Source organism: Heterodontus francisci, chromosome 26 (genome assembly GCF_036365525.1).
Source record: "Heterodontus francisci isolate sHetFra1 chromosome 26, sHetFra1.hap1, whole genome shotgun sequence".
Taxonomy (NCBI): Eukaryota; Metazoa; Chordata; class Chondrichthyes; order Heterodontiformes; family Heterodontidae; genus Heterodontus; species Heterodontus francisci.
In genome coordinates, this window is record NC_090396.1 from 48,774,483 (window position 1) to 48,793,623 (window position 19,141).

Below are 19,141 nucleotides of genomic sequence, written 5' to 3' on the forward strand. Positions count from 1 at the left end.
ATTTTTCCCTATCCCACTCTGCCTAGACCCTCCATGATTTTGAATATCTCTATCGAATCTCCTCTCAGCCTTCTCTTCTCCAAGGACAACAGTCACAACTTCTCCAATCTACCTTCATAACTGAAGTTACTCAGCCCTGGAACCATTCTCATGAATCTTTTCTATACTCCCTCCAATGCCCTCACATCTTTCCTAAAGTGCGGTGCCCAGAACTGGATGCAATACTCCAGCTGAGGCCGAATTATTGTCTTATACAAGTTCAACATAGCATCCTTGCTCTGTATGCTATGCCCCTATTAATAACGCCTGTATATAATACTATATGCTTTATTAACTGCTCTTTTTATGTGGGGGAAGACTTGACATCTGCCTGCCAGCTCTCTTGATGGCATAATAATGAAGACTGTTTCAAAAAGTAATTGCACATAGTTTGCAGAAATAAATTTCATGTTCAGTGTGTGTACATGGCACCAAAATGGTTTAATGCACATTACCAAATGACTAAAGAAACAAATACCATACACAGTAAAGTTTGCATGATTGCTAAAGTTGGACCATCAACTTTTCCACTCAAAGGCCCTTTTTATCAGGTTCCCTGTTGTACCACAGTCTCTGATAAAACCTGTTTTATGGCTTACATGTTAATAGCGAGCCCACAAAAAGACATTTTACAACAGGCTTTTTCCAATGGCTTTCAAAAGTAGCCTCATAAAAGAGAGAGGTCTATTGTAAATTTGCATATTATGGGCTATTAATTTAAGAAACTGGCTACCCTGATGGCTCACAGAGTTTATTCTGTAGCTATCTGACCCTTGCAGCCTGGAAAAGTCACAGAAGCAATCCTTGAAATGTGTTTAGTTAACTGGTGCCAAGGTGGTTTCTGTTTTAGATTCCAATGAGGAAACCGGCATTTCACAGGTTATGAAAATGATAGCATATTGAATACTATACACCTATCCAGTAGAGTTTGAAATTCAGCGACTCCCAGAAGCACCAGTAATGGCTTTCGAAACTGCGCCTTAGTTTCCATTGGGAAAGCAATGACCTGGTTGAATTTGATGAGATTGATGAAGGGATTCATGGCATTTTTAATAAGGCGGAGTTTGAATTTTTTGAGATGGGTGTTGACCTTGACATCTGTGGAGAGATGACTGAAGCAGAAATTGTTTCTTCTCTGAAAGATACTGCATCAGAGGCTCCAGTAGACATAAATGAAGATGTGCTGGAGCCGGAAATTTCCAAAGTTAGAGAGGTAACTACACTGTGCATTCTGTGTTGTTTTATCAAGTCAAAAGTTAACAAAACATTTGATGAATGTTATGCACTGGAAGGGCAAGCGTTGAGGCCATTGACTTCTGATTTTCATTTTTAAAAATGTCAGAATTTTTCACATTAAAATAACTCCCAAGATGTATTACCTTTCATTTCTAAGATATTGCATGAAATTTAGATGAATAAATTTGGTATGCACTCGGTGACTCTTCATTATGTTGCTTTTGTTGCTTCTTGCTTGATGGAAATTCTAATTTTATCACAACCCCTGAGCGTTTGCAATTAAGCAGGTTCCACTCTACCTATTCATCTACATTCCAAATGCTGAGAAACACATGATAATGTTCACTAAACACAAGACAATAATAAAAGACAAGACCTGAATTTGCTCATCTATTTCAGGGAGATTTCTGCAATATCACAAATGGGAGTCAGAATTAGCTGGAAATTAGCTGTGAACTGGATACACTGGGTCCAGGCCTGTTTTGGGAGGTCCCTGATGTCTTGTGGTAGAGACAGAAATGCAAAGGGGTCAAGGACTCTGACACAGTTAGTTCCTGCTTCCACAACCTCACCTAGACTCAGCAGAAGGTTTAAACCCACTCAGTTAGAGGCGGTATATCAACATCCAGAAAAACGCAAGTGAATCCAACTATGGACAAGGGGTGGGCACAGAACTTAAGCTCCATTTCACTGACATCTAGGGCTCCATCATTTTGGTGGGAGGTTGAAATAGGTGCCCAGCCACCTGCTGGAAACAGGAAGGAGCCTCATTATCCCATGCAAATTGGGGTCCTAATACGTCGATAGGACCCTGATACATTTTTTTTAAAGTACCAGAAGTACCAATGTAGGCTGCTCAAAAAAGGTTTAGAAAAAGATTTTGAAATATTTTTGTGGGGTAAGGAGGAGCACTAAAGCTCCTCCTTGTCTGACAAAAATCACCCCTCTGCCCTTGATGGTCAATTGCTTTTGGTACTCCTCTAGAATTGCTTCTTCCCTTTAAATGTACCAGCGCCAATTACGCTCTGTAGTGGAGCTGCTAGATGTCCCCTTTCTGATCGGCAAGCTGCTCCAAAGGCATGAGAAAAAATTGCCAATAGAATGCTAATGAGGCTCCACCATGAAAATGGCTGAGATCTCTCAATCTCTTCCATCCAATGGGCGACAGATCCCCGTCTGATGAAACAGGTCACATGTAAATCGGTCTTATCATGTTCTGCCAAAAGATTGGACATCTATACATGTGTGTTTATGTGCACTTGTCTCTTTTATTTATCATGTGTGGGTGCTGGACCGGTGAACTGATAGGAAAAAAAACTGGTTGGTGGGAGCATGAGCACTGTGTGGGTGTGAGATGGAGAGATCTCTGAGTTCACATAGCCTCATCACAGTACAAATAAGGTGACCATGGACCTAGATGTACCAATTTCCAATGCTGAGCCTGGACTATGACTTCAGGCTTTAACAGTTAAAGAGGGATTAGAATGGTTTACCTGTTACAACTGCAAGATATTTTGGTTGACCAGTAGCGTATAATTAAAACTTTATTGCCCTAAAGGTCTATTTGTAAAGACGAAGGTAACATTCCTCAGCCAGGACCTCATTAGCTAGAATTGACCTCGCTGTCCCTGCCTGGGTGATTGGATGATAGCAGCTGCAAATAACATCATGTAATTCTGATAAAAGGTCACAGACCTGAAATGTTAACTCTGTTTCTCTCTCCACAGATGCTGCCAGACCCACTGAGTATTTCCAGCACTTTCTGTTTTTATTTCATGTAGGTGCCATTGCTTTCACTGCAACTTGAATTATTCCAAATTAGTTTCAAAATTGTGCTCTGAATACCAACAGCAAGATTGATGACACACAGCCTTTGATGACGTACATGCCACTCCTGAACTCTGTGTGCTTTCTTGTTTAGTTAGATTGTTAGCACTGTTTGAGAGTCATCTTATAACCATCCCTGCTTTCAACATTCTGCTGCAAACAGATAAGCATCTTTACCAGAGGCCAGTTTACAAAAAGAAAATAAAGGTACAAAGGAGCAAAACAGTTCACAAGTCACAAACATCCTGCTGTGATATAATAGAGAGACTCTTTGGAACTTTTCAGCAGGGAGGAGCAAAAAGTTTGATCATTGTTTTTACTCTCATTCCATTTTTCATATTTCTTCAAATACTAATATTTTATTTGGGAAGCGGGTGAAATCATCAACTAATGTGTCTGAGCTGTGGGAGCTTGGATGCAAATGAAATGTTTTCTCAAATGTTCCAAATTTAGTGTGTTTAATTTGAACGTTGGATAATTCAGATTTTCCTTCTCTCTAATTAATACATATTGACACATATTCCAAACTATAGAAAGAAAAGAAAGGCTTGCATTTATACAGCACCTTTCAGGATCTCAACATCCCAAAGCATTTTACAGCCAACAAAGTGCAGGAAATGCAGCAGCCAATTTGTGCACAGCAAGATCCCACTATCAGCAGTGAGATAAAGATTAGATAATCTGTTTTGAATTATGCTGGTTGAGAGATAAATATTGGCCAGGGCACCAGGAGAACTTCCTGCTCCTCTTTGAACAGTACCATCGGATCTTTACATCCACCCGAGAGGGAAGGCGGGGCCTCGGTTTAACGTTGCATCTGAAAGATAGCATCTTTGACAGTACAATACTCTGTAGTCCTGCCATTGAAATATGGAAAATGTACTTGAAAAAGACATGCATTTACTTGTCAGTCATTTCAGGTGTTTGCTGTATCTAAGGAAAAGTCTGAGGCAACCAAAGCTGTTTGTACAATGGCAGCAACTTTGTGAAGCCATGTCTGAGAAGCTTAGCAGACAGCCAATCCTGGGCAGCATTAATTACCTGCTAGATAAGATGATGATTTCATTGCTCATCATTAACATAATCTTAACTTGTATACTGTTGCTATTTTTAGTCCATGATGGGATCTGAACTAAAACAGCACCAAAGAAACTCAACACCATCTAAGACAAAGCAGCCCGCTGGATCGGTGTCCCAGCCAGTACCTTAAACATTCACACCCTCCACCACCGCGCACAGTGGTAGCAGTGTGTACCGTCTACAAGATGCAATGCAGCAACTCACCAAGGCTCCTTCGACAGCACCTTTCAAGCCTGAGACCGCTAACCTCTAGAAGGACAAGGGCAGCAGATGCATGGAAACACTGCCACCTGCAAGTTCCCCTCCATGCCACACACCATCCTGACTTGGAACTATATCACCATTCTGTCACTGTTGCTGGGTCAAAATCCAGCTTCTCTGACATCACTGTTGGCGTATGCACACCACATGGACTGCAGCAGTTCAAGAAAGCAGCTCACCACCACGTTCTCAAGGGCAATTAGGGATGGGCAATAAATGCTAGTCTTGCCACCGATACTCACATCCCAAGAGTGAATAAATTTAAAAAATAGCATCCATGAGCCAGCTGCTGAATTTACATTGCTAAATCTGGCACCCTTATCCTGGTGGCAGATCAGATTTCCATGAGTCGGCCACCCGGATAAGGAAGTCTGCATCAGTGCTGGTTTCCTGAAATCCAAACTAAAACAGCACCAAGATTAAACCTAATATGGTGTTATTTTAGTTCAGATTCCAAGAACTCTCACTTTTCCAAGAAGATTGCACAGTTAAATCACTAAACTCTCTATAATTTAAAAGCTCCAGCTGTTTACAGATTTCCATTGTTGCTATTTTTGCAACTTTTGATTGCATGATTCCTGACTTGCAAAGCAGAAGTTTTTGAGATTATATGCATAGGCTTAGGAGTTGTTTATTGTCATTTTTTGAGAAGTTTTTCCTTTGCTGTAAGTGCTAATTTGGGTACAGTCCTATAGATGCTGGCAGCTGTCCAATGTTTCACATGGGTGTCTGTGTTTCATGTGTCCTCCAGGGGCAGTATTGGCAGGCTGGGAGAGTAAGAGGGGGCTGGGTATCACAGCCAAGCCCGATCAAATCCTCACCTGACGGCTGTAAATGTGAACTTGGCATTTAGTATTGTTGGCTAGCAATCAGTTCAGGGACCCCAGCTGATATTTCCTTTCCCTCAATTAGCTAAGATCAGTTAACTTAATGCAGGTCAGGGATTGAATCTTGGGGCTTCCTGGTCTGTAACACTCCACTCAACACAAGGAAAGCAATTACAGTTTTTACATATTTCTCAATAAATGAGTAAAGCGTTGAATGGTATCCAGAAAATTTAAACACATTGTTTTAATGAAGAAAGGTTAAAGAAAAAATCTAAGCAAGACACCTACAATTTCATACCATTTGCATCAGCAAATTCAGCACAAGCAGCAAGTCATTTCAGCGAGAATAACTAAGAAGGATATGGCTAACGGGAATACTGTTGTAAAGGGGTTTTTGCTTCAGTACCAACCAATATTAAAAAGCTCAAATCATCTTGTTTAAATGTGGGATTTAAATAGGATAATTACATTTCCAGCTTTCTGCTCTAATTAATCGGTTTCAATTGTTTAACGGTAACTATATTTGTTTTGTGTAAAGGTGTCTTTGAACTTAAATGTTGGTCCAGTGTACATGTACTATTTGTGTCTTAATGGGATTTGTATAACACAACTTTCTGGAAACTGTAATACGAAAGCAAAATTTTGCAGATGCTGGAAATCTGAAATAATAATAGAAAATGCTGAAAATACTCAGCAAGTGAGGCAGCATCTGTGGAGCGAGAAACAACATTAATGTATCAGCTTGATGACCTTTCATCAGAACTCTGAACTCATCAAAACTGAGTTCTGATGAAAGGTCATCTCACCTGAATTGTTAAAGCTGTTTCTCTCTCCATCGATGCTGCCTGACCTGATGAGTATATCCAGCATATTCTGTTTTTATCTCTTTAAACTGTGAGATGAAGTAAGATTTTCAGAAGCATTTCACCCAGATCAAAAAAATATTCTTTGCTTTGTTGCATCGAAGTAGTCGTCGTGGAGAGCATTCAGCCTAGATCCACCATGATAATACCTGAGAGGGGGAACAATAGCTGTCAGGAGGGACTTCAGATACTGGGACTATTTCCACTTGAGTGCAGAAAGCTAAAAGAAGAGCTAATAGGGGTTTTTAACATGATGAAAAGTTTTGATAGTCTTTCGATATTCATTCTATTTGCTCTGTTGGTGAGTGGTGATGAGCAGTCATCAATTTAAAATTCGCACAAAGAGAGTGAGAAGCAACATGAGGAGAACTTTCTTTACACAGAGGGATGTTGGAACATGCACATGGAGTCACTGAGGCAGAGACCACTACATCTCTTGAAGGAAAAAACTGGATAAATATTTAAGCAGAAAAAGGTTCGTAGATATGAAAGCAGGCAGTCAGATTACTTCTGGATTGCATTCCTAAAGAGGTGGTACGAGTATGAAAGACTGAATGGCCTTCCTCTGTGTGGTGAACTTCTATTGTTAACAAAAAAGACATCAGCGATAAAGGAAATGCAAAAATAGAGCTTATGATGGCTATAAAATTTGAAAAAAGAAACAATACAGGTCCAATTATAAACCTTACAGACCATCTTAAAACTGCAGCATGATACTACAGGCATGGTTTGAACAATCTGATTCCCCATCAATTAACCAACACTGATAAGGCAGTGACCTTCAGCTGATCCTTGTAAAAAATATCAAACTATACAAATTTAAACATTTTTTCTCTTAATGACAGTCCTATTCAATGGTTGGATTTCCTCAGAATTATTGTGTTGCTCTCACCTGCTTGTTGTGTCCGACTCCTGATAGGGGTACTTCTAGGACCATCACCAGCAGCATTAAATGCGCTAACACTGATCAGGTAGGTAGTGTATCCTGTTAGGTTCTTCAATTTCACATTAGTTTCAGGGAGGAAGAGAGTCTTCAATTTTTCTGTCTCATTCTGCTGCTGGAACTCCCAGTAGTAAATCTAAAAGAAAAGTCATTATCTTTGAACTCCGCAAAATACTGCAAAGGACCTGTCTCCAACAACTTTACCCTCAACTATTCATATGAAAATCACACATTTGAACATAAGTATCCTATGCACCATAGATGCAACAGAAAAAGCTTCAAAAGATGTCGAGCCTGCCAACCTGGGCTATATTTTCTTGTTATTTCCAGCATTAGGCTTGCACCGTTAAATCCAGATACAGTGGTCACCAATTGTAATGGTCATTCATTTAGTGAGCAAAAAACCTTTTGTCCAAAACCACAATCTACAGGATACTATCTTATTATAACTACCGTGATCAATGAAGTTTAGAACAAGAACAAAGAACAAAGAACAGTACAGCACAGGAACAGGCCATTCGGCCCTCCAAGCCTGCGCCGATCTTGATGCCTGCCTAAACTAACACCTTCTGCACTGTTGTATTGATTGTATTTAGTTGTATTGATCAGTAACAGCAGTTGCCCATTGTCGCCTGATTTTTACAATCGAGCATATCAATGTGTATAATGAATATTAGCCTAATTGGATGTAACTAATTAAATATTAAAACATTCTATAGCTGTTTTTATGTGGAATTAGTGCTACTGACTCCTGATCCATGGGTCTTGCCCAGGTGGTGGCCCATCCACGATAAATGTGCCAGATTCAGTAAGGCTAGGGGCCAGGAAGCCTCAATGTCGCACACAACAAAAACTTGACAAATTCATCCAGGCCAGTAGATGGGAAAACCATGTTCAAGGAAGACTCAGCACTTAACATGTCAGTCACAGCAGCAATAATGAAAGCCAATAGGATACTAAACTATTGAGCCAAATTAGCAGAGTACATGGGAGAGGAAATCATAATAAAGTTGTAATGAGCACATCTAGTGTAAGAGCCATGAGGATTGGTCTCCTTATTTAGGGAAGGATGTAAGTGCATTGGAAGCAGCTCAGAGAAGGTTTAGTAGACAAATACCTGGAAAGGGTGGGTTGTCTTACGAGGAAAGGTTGGACAGGCTAGGCTTGTATCTGCTGGAATTTGCTGGACTTGATTGAAACATATAAGATCCTGAGGGGTCTTGACAGGGTGGATGTGGAAAGGATGTTTCCCCTTGTGGGAGAATCTAGAAGTAGGGGTTACTGTTTATAAATAAGGGGCTGTCCATTTAAGACAGAGATGAGGAGAAATTTTTTCTCTGAGGGTCATGAGTCTTTGGAACTCTCTTCCTCAAAAGGCAGTGGAAGCAGAGTCTTTGAATATTTTTAAGGCAGAGGTAGATAGATTCTTGATAAGCACGGGGAGGGTGAAAAGGAATCGGGGGTTGGCGGGAATGTGGAGTCGAGGTTACAATCAGATCAGCCATGATCTTATTGAATGGCGGAGCAGGCTCGAGGGGCCGAGTGGCCTACTCCTGCTTCTCATTCGTATGTATGTTTGTATGATCCCTATTGTTAGTTATCTTGTGAAGAAAGAATGGAGCATCTTGAAAGGAATTGACCAAAAAGGGACCAAGCGGGAGCCTATAAGATAAAAATGGTATAGAAGAAGTAACTTATAGAACACTACTTCATGGCTTTGTCACTTTTATCTAAATTATGACAGTAAGACAAGGCAGTACCCCTTTAAAGTAACGAAAGGCAATTCTTCAATAACCAGGCAATTTTTTTTTTCACATAAAGAGTAATGAATACACGGAATGTATTTCTGGTTGATATAGTGAAGACAATCATGGAAGTATGTCAGGAATAATTGATTACTATGAAGGAGGAAACTAAGTTTTTTTCTGGATGGCTGCTAGGCTGGGCCAAATAGTGTTCTTTGTTCATAGTTATTTTCCGTTCTTGTGAACCACAATAAAAAGTTAATAAGCACACATTATGTCCTATTTAAAGGAGAAGACAGATAAAATTACCTCACATTAATCGACAAGCATTTTGAATTAGGGAGTTTTAAATATTGCACTGTTTTTCAAAATTGGGCATAAAGCTGAGTGGTCCATACTTGATTATTGGAGACAGATTAAAGCCAGTGCATCCTAGCTTCAAGATTTCACCTGATGCAAATTGGGAATGAACTGTCTCAATCTATAATGTAATCATAGTCTGGACAAAGATCAAAACCCAATACAGAGTTAGAAATGTTTTTGCTCGGCCTCATCAAAAGGATGTATAAAATTGATTTGCACTGATCTAATGTGCACATATTTGAACTCAGTCAAGAAAGGAAGTGGCAAAGGCATGCATGGGAGTTTCAGTAACAGATGGGCTGAGGCAGGAGTAGCAGGGGTGATGTTACACATTATATATGGTTAGATAATGACATGGTGCTTCCAATTTTTATATTTTATATCTACACCATACACGTCTGTGTCTGCTACACTTCAGGTACCAACTGTTACATACACACATTTCTCTGTCACATTTAAAAGCAGTACAATAAAAAAAGATAGTCAATCTGTTGCTAATTGATCTGAGCAAGACACAGCAATTATAATTTGTAGTCTTAAAGCAACACACCAGGTGCATCTGAGCAGCAGAATAATATATTGAACTATTTGGTATAGTATTTTGATCCTGGCAAAAGAGTCAATTGTTTTGACATACCTTGAGTAGTATTCCAAGACACGTTACTATATTCTATTTATATGTAATGTCACATATTGTGTATGTTTTCCATGCTCGTTTGTTCAAATTATAAGGACAGAAAGTAGATGAGATCATAGAATCACAGAAGGAGGTCATTCAGCCCAACATGCCTGTGGGAGTTCTTTAAAAGAGTTGTCTAATTAGTCCCTCTCTCTAGCTGTCTCCCCACAACCCTGCAATTTTTTTTCCATTTGTCAAGTGTATATCCAGTTCCCTTTTGAAAGTTGCAGTTGAATCTCCTTCCACCATCCTATCAGGCAGGGTGTTCCAGATCATAACACTTGCTGGTTCATTTGGCAATTATCTTAAATCTCTTCCCTTTGGCTACTGATTCACCCACCAGGTGGAAACAGTTTCTGCTTATTTACCCTGTCAAAGCCCTTCATAACTGTGAACACCTCCATTAAATTTCGTCTTAACTTTCTCTGCACTCAGGAGAACAATCCCAGTTTTTCTAGTCTGTCCAGGTAACTGAAGCTCCTCATTCCTGGTGTCAATCAGATAAAGCTGCTCTGCACCATCTCCAAAGTGGAGATGCTCATATGTATTTTTGGAACTGTAAATTACTTAAATGACAAACTTATATTTAACATGTTTACAGAGATGCTCACCTGAACGTGTTACATGTGCATATTTACTATTTTTATAACTGCAGTCCATGGGGGAGGGGTGGCACAAATTTATTACCCACCTGAAAGTGGGTGAAAATAGATATTGGGCTGGATTTTACCAGCCCCCCGACGTCAGGGGTCATGGCAGGGGGTCTCAGAAAATACCTTTAGGAGAGGCCTGCCATGGGCCTTGATGCTGGGAAGACCCTGCCCCATATTACCGGTGGCGGCAAGGCCTCGTGGCAGCCCCCCCGCTGCTCAGCAACGACACTTAATTTAAATATTTAAATAAATTTTAAGTAATGTATAATTACATATCTCTTCATGATGGCTGTCCCACGCTGATATTCCGGCTGATTGCCGGAACTCCCGTGCGTTCAGATATCTGAGGCAGCACACTGGTGGGGATGGGGGAGGAGTGAAATTTTCAGGGTGGGAAGGAAGGGAGTGGGGAAAACTCTTGCTATTGGTTGAGAGGATGATGGGAAGGGGTTGAAGGTCAAAGTTCAGGGGGGGAAGTTCGGGATTGGAAGAAAAGTTTTTTTGGGGGAAGAGGGCAATTAATCAACTGATTAGTCATGGGGGGGGGGATGGGAGAGGGGATTGGAACTTTGAATAAAATTGTAATTTTAATTTTTTTTAAATTGTCTCTTTAAAAATTCAAATGCCTCGGAAGGGCCTGAAGCCCATTAAAAGTGGTGCTGGCACTTGCGCGGTGGCGCCAGACGTCACCAGGGGTGGGCAGTCCGCCCCGGATATGTAAATGAGCTGCTGCGCAAAATATTGCGATGGCTCCGTGCCGCTTTTGAAGCTCGCCGAAATTCAGCCAATTATTTCTTTGTTATATATTTTTATGTTTTATATGTGAGGAATGACATGGCAGATTCATTTCTATTTAATAAGATAAACTTCCTTTTGTTTTTTGATACATTTGAGGGATAGAAATGGCAAGATTAGGGAACCATGGATGACAGGTGAAATTGTGAAACTAGCTAAGAGGAAAAAGGAAGCATACATAAGGTCTAGGCAGTTGAAGAAAGACAAAGCTTTGGAAGAATATCTGGAATGTAGGACCAATCTGAAACAAGGAATTAAGAGGGCTAAAAGGGGTCATGAAATATCTTTAGCAAACAGTGTTAAGGAAAATCCCAAAGCCTTTTATTCATATATAAGGAGCAAGAGGGTAACTAGAGAAAGGATTGGCCCACTCAAGGACAAAGGAGGAAAATTATGCGTGGAGTCAGAGAAAATGGGTGAGATTCTAAACGAGTACTTTGCATCGGTATTCACCGAGGAGAGGGACATTACGGATATTGAGGTTAGGGACAGATGTTTGATTACTCTAGGTCAAGTCGGCATAAGGAGGGAGGAAGTGTTGGGTATTCTAAAAGGTATTAAGGTGGACAAGTCCCCAGGTCCGGATGGGATCTATCCCAGGTTACTGAGGGAAGCGAGAGAGGAAATAGCTGGGGCCTTAACAGATATCTTTGCAGCATCCTTAAACACGGGTGAGGTCCCGGAGGACTGGAGAATTGCTAATGTTGTCCCCTTGTTTAAGAAGGGTAGCAGGGATAATCCAGGTAATTATAGACCAGTGAGCCTGACGTCAGTGGTAGGGAAGCTGCTGGAGAAGATACTGAGGGATAGGATCTATTCCCATTTGGAAGAAAATGGGCTCATCAGTGATAGGCAACATGGTTTTGTGCAGGGAAGGTCATGTCTTACCAACTTAATAGAATTCTTTGAGGAAGTGACAAAGTTGATTGATGAGGGAAGGGCTGTAGATGTCATATACATGGACTTCAGTAAGGCGTTTGATAAGGTTCCCCATGGTAGGCTGATGGAGAAAGTGAAGTCGCATGGGGTCCAGGGTGTACTAGCTAGATGGATAAAGAACTGGCTGGGCAACAGGAGACAGAGAGTAGCAGTGGAACGGAGTTTCTCAAAATGGAGACGTGTGACAAGTGGTGTTCCACAGGGATCCGTGCTGGGACCACTGTTGTTTGTGATATACATAAATGATTTGGAGGAAAGTATAGGTGGTCTGATTAGCAAGTTTGCAGACGACACTAAGATTGGTGGAGTAGCAGATAGTGAAGGGGACTGTCAGAGAATACAGCAGAATATAGATAGATTGGAGAGTTGGGCAGAGAAATGGCAGATGGAGTTCAATCCGGGCAAATGCGAGGTGATGCATTTTGGAAGATCCAATTCAAGAGTGAACTATACAATAAATGGAAAAGTCCTGGGGAAAATTGATGTACAGAGAGATTTGGGTGTTCAGGTCCATTGTTCCCTGAAGGTGGCAACGCAGGTCAATAGAGTGGTCAAGAAGGCATACGGCATGCTTTCCTTCATCGGACGGGGTATTGAGTACAAGAGTTGGCAATTCATGTTACAGTTGTATAAGACTTTGGTTCGGCCACATTTGGAATACTGCGTGCAGTTCTGGTCGCCGCATTACCAAAAGGATGTAGATGCTTTGGAGAGGGTGCAGAGGAGGTTCACCAGGATGTTGCCTGGTATGGAGGGCGCTAGCTATGAAGAGAGGTTGAGTAGATTAGAATTATTTTCATTAGAAAGACGGAGGTTGAGGGGGGACCTGATTGAGGTGTACAAAATCATGACAGGTATAGACAGGGTGGATAGCAAGAAGCTTTTTCCCAGAGTGGGGGATTCAATTACTAGGGATCACGAGTTCAAAGTGAGAGGGGAAAAGTTTAGGGGGGATATGCGTGGAAAGTTCTTTACGCAGAGGGTGGTGGGTGCCTGGAACGCGTTGCCAGTGGAGGTGGTAGACGCGGGCACGATAGCGTCTTTTAAGATGTATCTAGACAGATACATGAATGGGCAGGAAGCAAAGAGATACAGACCCTTAGAAAATAGGCGACAGGTTTAGATAGAGGATCTGGATCGGCGCAGGCTTGGAGGGCCGAAGGGCCTGTTCCTGTGCTGTAATTTTCTTTGTTCTTCTTTGTGTTTTGAGTTATATTCTGAATATAGTAATCCTGCAATCATGAATTTGTGCGTATTGGGGAAGGGGAGCAGAAGGATTCCCAACAATAATTCTCTACTTCCCATATATGTGAAAATCCAGGTCAAGAAGTCTGAATATGCCATGTTTAGCATCTATTAAACAGAATGCTGCAGACATATTGTAACAAACCAGAGGAAAACACACCATGAACACATCATTCTGACATAATTCAATAATGGTCATGAGCCTTTCATACTTGTAAAAGAAGCAGTGTCTTCAAACATCTCACGAGTTATCTTTGGTTTACTGTATTAATTCTACAATTCCACCATCCGTGTATTTCTCCTTCAGAGATTATGAAGGATGAGGACTGTGAGAAGCTGTTTAATTTGATTATATGATTCTATTTCTGAAAAAATGAAGAAATTACAAATTTTCTGACTTTTATTAATGTTCGATATACAGAACTCTTGCCTACCGCCCTTAAATGTACACATTTTAAGGTGTATTTTTTCCTAGGCTACCTAGATGTAAATAGTAAAATTACCCAGTGAATAGCTGAGCCATAAAGTTCCTGAGGTCCCAGTTTTGATTGCCAGCCTCTGCTGAATTAATTTGGCTAATGACAGTGGCACTGTAATTGGCCTCAGTGCTCTTCGGTTAGGGAAGGGGAAAAAAAAGTTCTTCGTCACTATTTAGGGGCCACTGTGTGAAAATCAGTTGAAGACAGGATTGTGCTAAACTGTGATGCTTTTGTGGTAGAACTCCCTCCTAACAGCACTGTGGATGCACCTATACCACATGGATTGCAGCGGTTCAAGGCAAATCACCACCACTTTCTCAAGGCCAACTAGGGATGGCAGCAAATGCTGGCCTTGCCAGGGACACTCACATTCCAGGAATGAATAAAAAAAAAATTAACCAGAAGAAACTTTGCACAAATGAGAAATCACATCCAGACTATATCATATGATGCACTGTTCAGTTTGTACATCCTAAAATGTTCAGCCTAAATAACAATAATGAATGTACTTCAAAACTAATCTGTTGACAGCAAGGCACTTGGGGACATTCTGAAGATTTAAGGGGCTCTATGTAAATTCAAATGTTCCTTTACAGCTTTATGTGTAAACTAACATACTATTCTATATGTATCGCTGTCCTGTGTAATGGTATTAAACTAATTTGTCTGTATAAGTCTTTGTGCAAAGGCAACAGATTGCTCAGCCCATTTAGTTTTCATTCAATGCATTGTACAATTCCATCTATACAAGTGCTTGTATATTGCTATTGTCCTTATACAATTATTTGAGTTCCTTTCTCTTTCCATGAATTGACTGTACCTTATATCCCTGCATGTCTCCATTCTGTGCTTCAGGTGGAGGAGGCTCCCAGGTCAGATCCAGCTGTGTCGCTGTTGAGCCCTGCACCTGCACATTTTGAGCTGGTGCAGTGGGAACTAAATGAAAGAAGTGGAAGCTGTTAAGAACAAGAATAAAACTGCAGTGCTGTAATGCAGATGAAAAAAGGAGGGTACATATAATTTAAAATGCCTTAACTTCCCACATTATTGAGGTAGAAATGTAATACAGAAAATAAACAAATCTAAATATTACCTCCTCTACTTAGGTTTGACCTGGAATCTTACAGCACAAGTGGCCATTCAGCCCATCATACTTGTGCCAGCTCTTACAAAAAGGTAACTAATTTCTTCTGTTCCATCCACGCTTAGCTCTACTTCTCCATCATCACCCTTGATTCCATGACTGTTGCTGATTGAACTATGAACATTTTGTCGCTCAACAATGCCAAGGCTGAAGCTATCCTGTTCAACACCTATCAGAAGCTCTGCATCCTAACTCATTCCAATCCAATTCCTAGATGCCAACTCAAGTTCAAGTTAACAGGGTGCAAACTTGCCTTGCTAAACCCTGGGATTACCTTCAAAACTCACCTTTGGTCAATCACCAAGAGCATCTACCTTCAATCCAAAATATCACCCATCCCTGTCTCTACCTGACACCCTTCCTGCTGAGATCCTCATTCATGCTTTTGTCACTTCTAGCCTTCACTTTTTCAATAGCTTCCTTGCCAGTCTCCTGAGCTTAACCCAATCTAAACTCCAACTCATTCAGAACTCTGTTCTCCATATCCTATCCTGTACTAAGACTCACTCATCCACTACCCCTAACCTTCACTGACTTGTCCCTTAACTTCAAAGTCATTAATCATTCCATGGCCTTGCTCCTCCCATGCTTCCATTTCTGCTTGCATTCTTTGCTCTTTATAACTCTGATGGACTGTTTGTTCTTTTCTCCCTATTCTGTGCCTCCAAAAGCCCTCTTGAAACTTACCTCTAACAGTCCCCTCAATCACGTCCCCAAATTTAAATAACTTCTCATACTGCTTGGGTCAAACACAAAACTGTGAAGTGTCATGGTATAATTTGCCATGGTAAAGATGCTACACAAATCCAAACTTTTGTTTTATGTCAGCCCATTTAACTGTTTATTTTACAAAAATATCCCAGTTAAAACAACGGAAAATATTTTATTCTGATCATTGTGCAATATATTGGCTATATCACAGGTAAGCACTTGCAACTCTCAAGTTCCCAACTTTGGGCAAATTATTACAAAATTATTGCCCAAAGTAAATGTTGAATGAAGATAAGGTTCTCCACTATACAGGAGACGGATTCAGCCTGGGTCATTTTTATGCAGTTGTTAGTGGTCATTTCAAGAGGAATCCCATAGAGATTTGACTAAAGGTCATCTGTTGCCCTCTTAGTTGGGAAATATTATGTGGCACAAGTTCACTAAAAATAGGAGAAAATATATATCAAATAGGGGTGGGGTGAATCATATTATTCTTCCAGAAGAATCATCGATGGAGGAGTCTTCAATAATTTACTCCAGTTGGTGATAGAAATAGTAAAGTTAAATTAAACAACAATTTAAAAGTTCAAATATACAATTAATAGTGTACAGATTGAGGACAACCCATCTGTGTGCTCTTTGTCCTGTTTCTTAAACAGTGCACAGCACAGTAACGGACATAATGGCCTGGATTTTGTGGTCAGCAGTGAACGAGCAGTGCTAACTGTTGATTAAACTTATTGCTGCCCTTAGTCTTTTAGTGGGCTTTTGCACGGCAACATATGATAATTAGAAATTCATTTCAGCACGACACTCTCTACAGGGGATCCGGGACCTGTGTGAACCGGACAAGCAACAGCATGTCTCTTCAACCAATGAATTTCATGTTAACGGTGAGCGCTGATAGCCTTCACAGCTATTTCTCCCACAAAATCCAGGACGTTAGCCATTCTATAAAATCTGTTACACCTGTTCAATTAGAGCTAGGGTCGAAAGAGATGGGTATGAATTGATCAGGGGAGTAACTTCACAATTATAAAAATATAACAGATTAAAAGCACACAATACCATCAGGAGGAATGTTCTGATTACAGTTAAAAGTATAGATCCTTTAATGTGAACATTAGTTTTTAAATCTGACTCTTAATAATTCTGCCATTTAAAAAAATGTATTTATTTCAAAATGCAGTTTTGCAGGCCATAGCGCTAGATTGTTACAAATTGCTCAGAGTGGTTCTGAGGCAAAAGTGAGTCATGGGTCAGTCTGTGTTGTACTTTCAAATGCTTCCAGTTTCCATGCAATAAGATTTTGCCCTTGATTAGAAACTTGGCAGCTACAGATTATTGTGTCTATTTGCCAGGAGTCAAAATATTAAAACAATGAGATTGTTCTGGCAACTATTCAGGCTAAATGAGATGTGTAACAACCAGGTTTATACCCAGATACAAACATGAGCTTGATGCAGAGCACACCATTGTGTCTCCAAAAGAAATTTTACCAGCTTTTAAAATCTCTCCATGTCTTCCCCCGCACTCCCATCCCCTACATTAATACTATTCGGCATACCTGCTTCACCTACGAACACCTCTTGTGGTGGGCTGGTTGGCCCCTCCCCCACTGCATTGTAGATGCTCATTCTGATTTCATAGCGCCTGTGTTTGTTCAGATCTGTGCAGATTCAGAGAGAAAGTCAACTGACATAAATGATGAGACGTCAAGAACATTTTTAATGTTCAAACACCCTTCTAATTAAAAATGTTACCCTGCATTTTTCCTAACTAACATTAGAGGGGAAAAACAAACCACTGCTGATTAAATACACTCGTGATGCAATGTAGCTAACAACTTGTTTTTGAATCTAGGTCTGGGCAGGGGACTCCACTTAGCAACCACCACCCCACCCGACCATCCCCCACCTGCCCAAATCCCATCCACCCCTCACCAGTCTGGCATTACGCATCTCATGAGTGCTTTGTTTCTTTCTTAAAAATCTCATTCTTAGCAAGGCCCATTTTCTACCAAGGTTTCGCATGATTTAAGCTTATTACTGGTATTTCCTGTGGGATTTTGTAAAAAGGCCCTTTGGAAATCCAAATAAACTATATTACAGTAAAGTCAAAGCTGAGAAGGTTTGGTTTTCAAGCAGGGCCTTTTTCTCCCAAATCCACGGTGACTGTTATTATGAAGCTACCCAGATGCTCCCCCAATCTAATCCTCAGGATAACTTTATTTTATGAGCACTGACATAATCTGTGTCAAATTTATTCTTCTTTTTCAATAAAGGCACTGTGTTTGCGGTCTTTCAAACTTGCAGTAACCGTTCCAGTACCCAGTGAATGTTACATTTTTTTTGGTAGTTCTCTGCAAATTATTGCCCTGGTCTTCTTTAGCATCCTAGATTATTTGCCACCTAATGATGATGATCTTTTAATTTGTCAGCAAACTGTTTGCCTCAGTTGGTAGCACTGACCTCTAAGTCAGAAAGTGCAATTTAGACAGACACTCTGGTGCCACTTTTTGGATGAGATTAGACACCAAGATGCCTGCTCATGTGATTTAAACAGATGTTAAAGGTCTCCTGATACTATTCAGAGCGGGACAAGGAATTATATAGTTATGCTGAATAAGACTGCTTCCTTAACCAACATCATGAGAGGAAACAAATTAACCAGTTATTCATCCTGCTATTTGAAGGATCTTGCTGTGCAGAAACTGCTGCATTTGCCAACAAAACAAGTCATGGCAAAAGGTGATTAATGGTGTCTTCCTGAAGCACTTTGGTACATTTGAAGCACATGATAAGCCACTACATAAATGCAAGTCTTCCTTTCTTTTATTTTTAAAACACCTTCTCCTTGTTCACTTCAAAATATTCTATGATGCTTGTTGGAGCAGAATAATTGGGGAGCAAACCAATATTTTCATCCCTGGTGAACACTTATAGAAAATAACAAACAAGTAATTCAACAATTTTTCCCTCATCTTCAACGATTGCACTGTTAATCTTTTAAAAAAATAACTTCCTCTTGAACCATTCTTGCACTAATATGATCCTGAAAAAAAGGTTTTATGGCCTTTAACGTGCCCTGCTATATTTCTCTCTGGTGGCCTTTCTGCAACCCATTTTGATATTTTCTTAGGATCCTTCCAAAGTTCACCCTGTCCTTTATCTCTGATGGTTTTATGTAGTATGTTTGTTTTTGTTACCTCTGTGTTGATTTTCCTACTCAGCAATTTTGGAAATTGCTCATTTAGCTTGCACTGATTTCTCTGCTTTCTACATGTATTGTGTATTTAATGTTGCAGCTTTA

The 19,141-nt window shown here is 40.3% G+C and overlaps 1 protein-coding gene across 1 annotated transcript in view; it reads right to left on the reverse strand.

Annotated features, from left to right (window-relative positions):
- Positions 1–19,141, reverse strand: part of LOC137384323 (protein sidekick-2-like) — a 506,965-nt gene that overhangs the window by 147,031 nt on the left and 340,793 nt on the right. The window contains exons 33-35 of the mRNA XM_068058191.1: positions 17,397–17,498; positions 14,795–14,910; positions 7,026–7,212 (exon numbers count right to left, since the gene is read on the reverse strand). Of these exons, the coding sequence (XP_067914292.1) occupies positions 7,026–7,212; positions 14,795–14,910; positions 17,397–17,498 (405 nt within the window). The remainder of the gene's footprint in view (positions 1–7,025; positions 7,213–14,794; positions 14,911–17,396; positions 17,499–19,141) is intronic.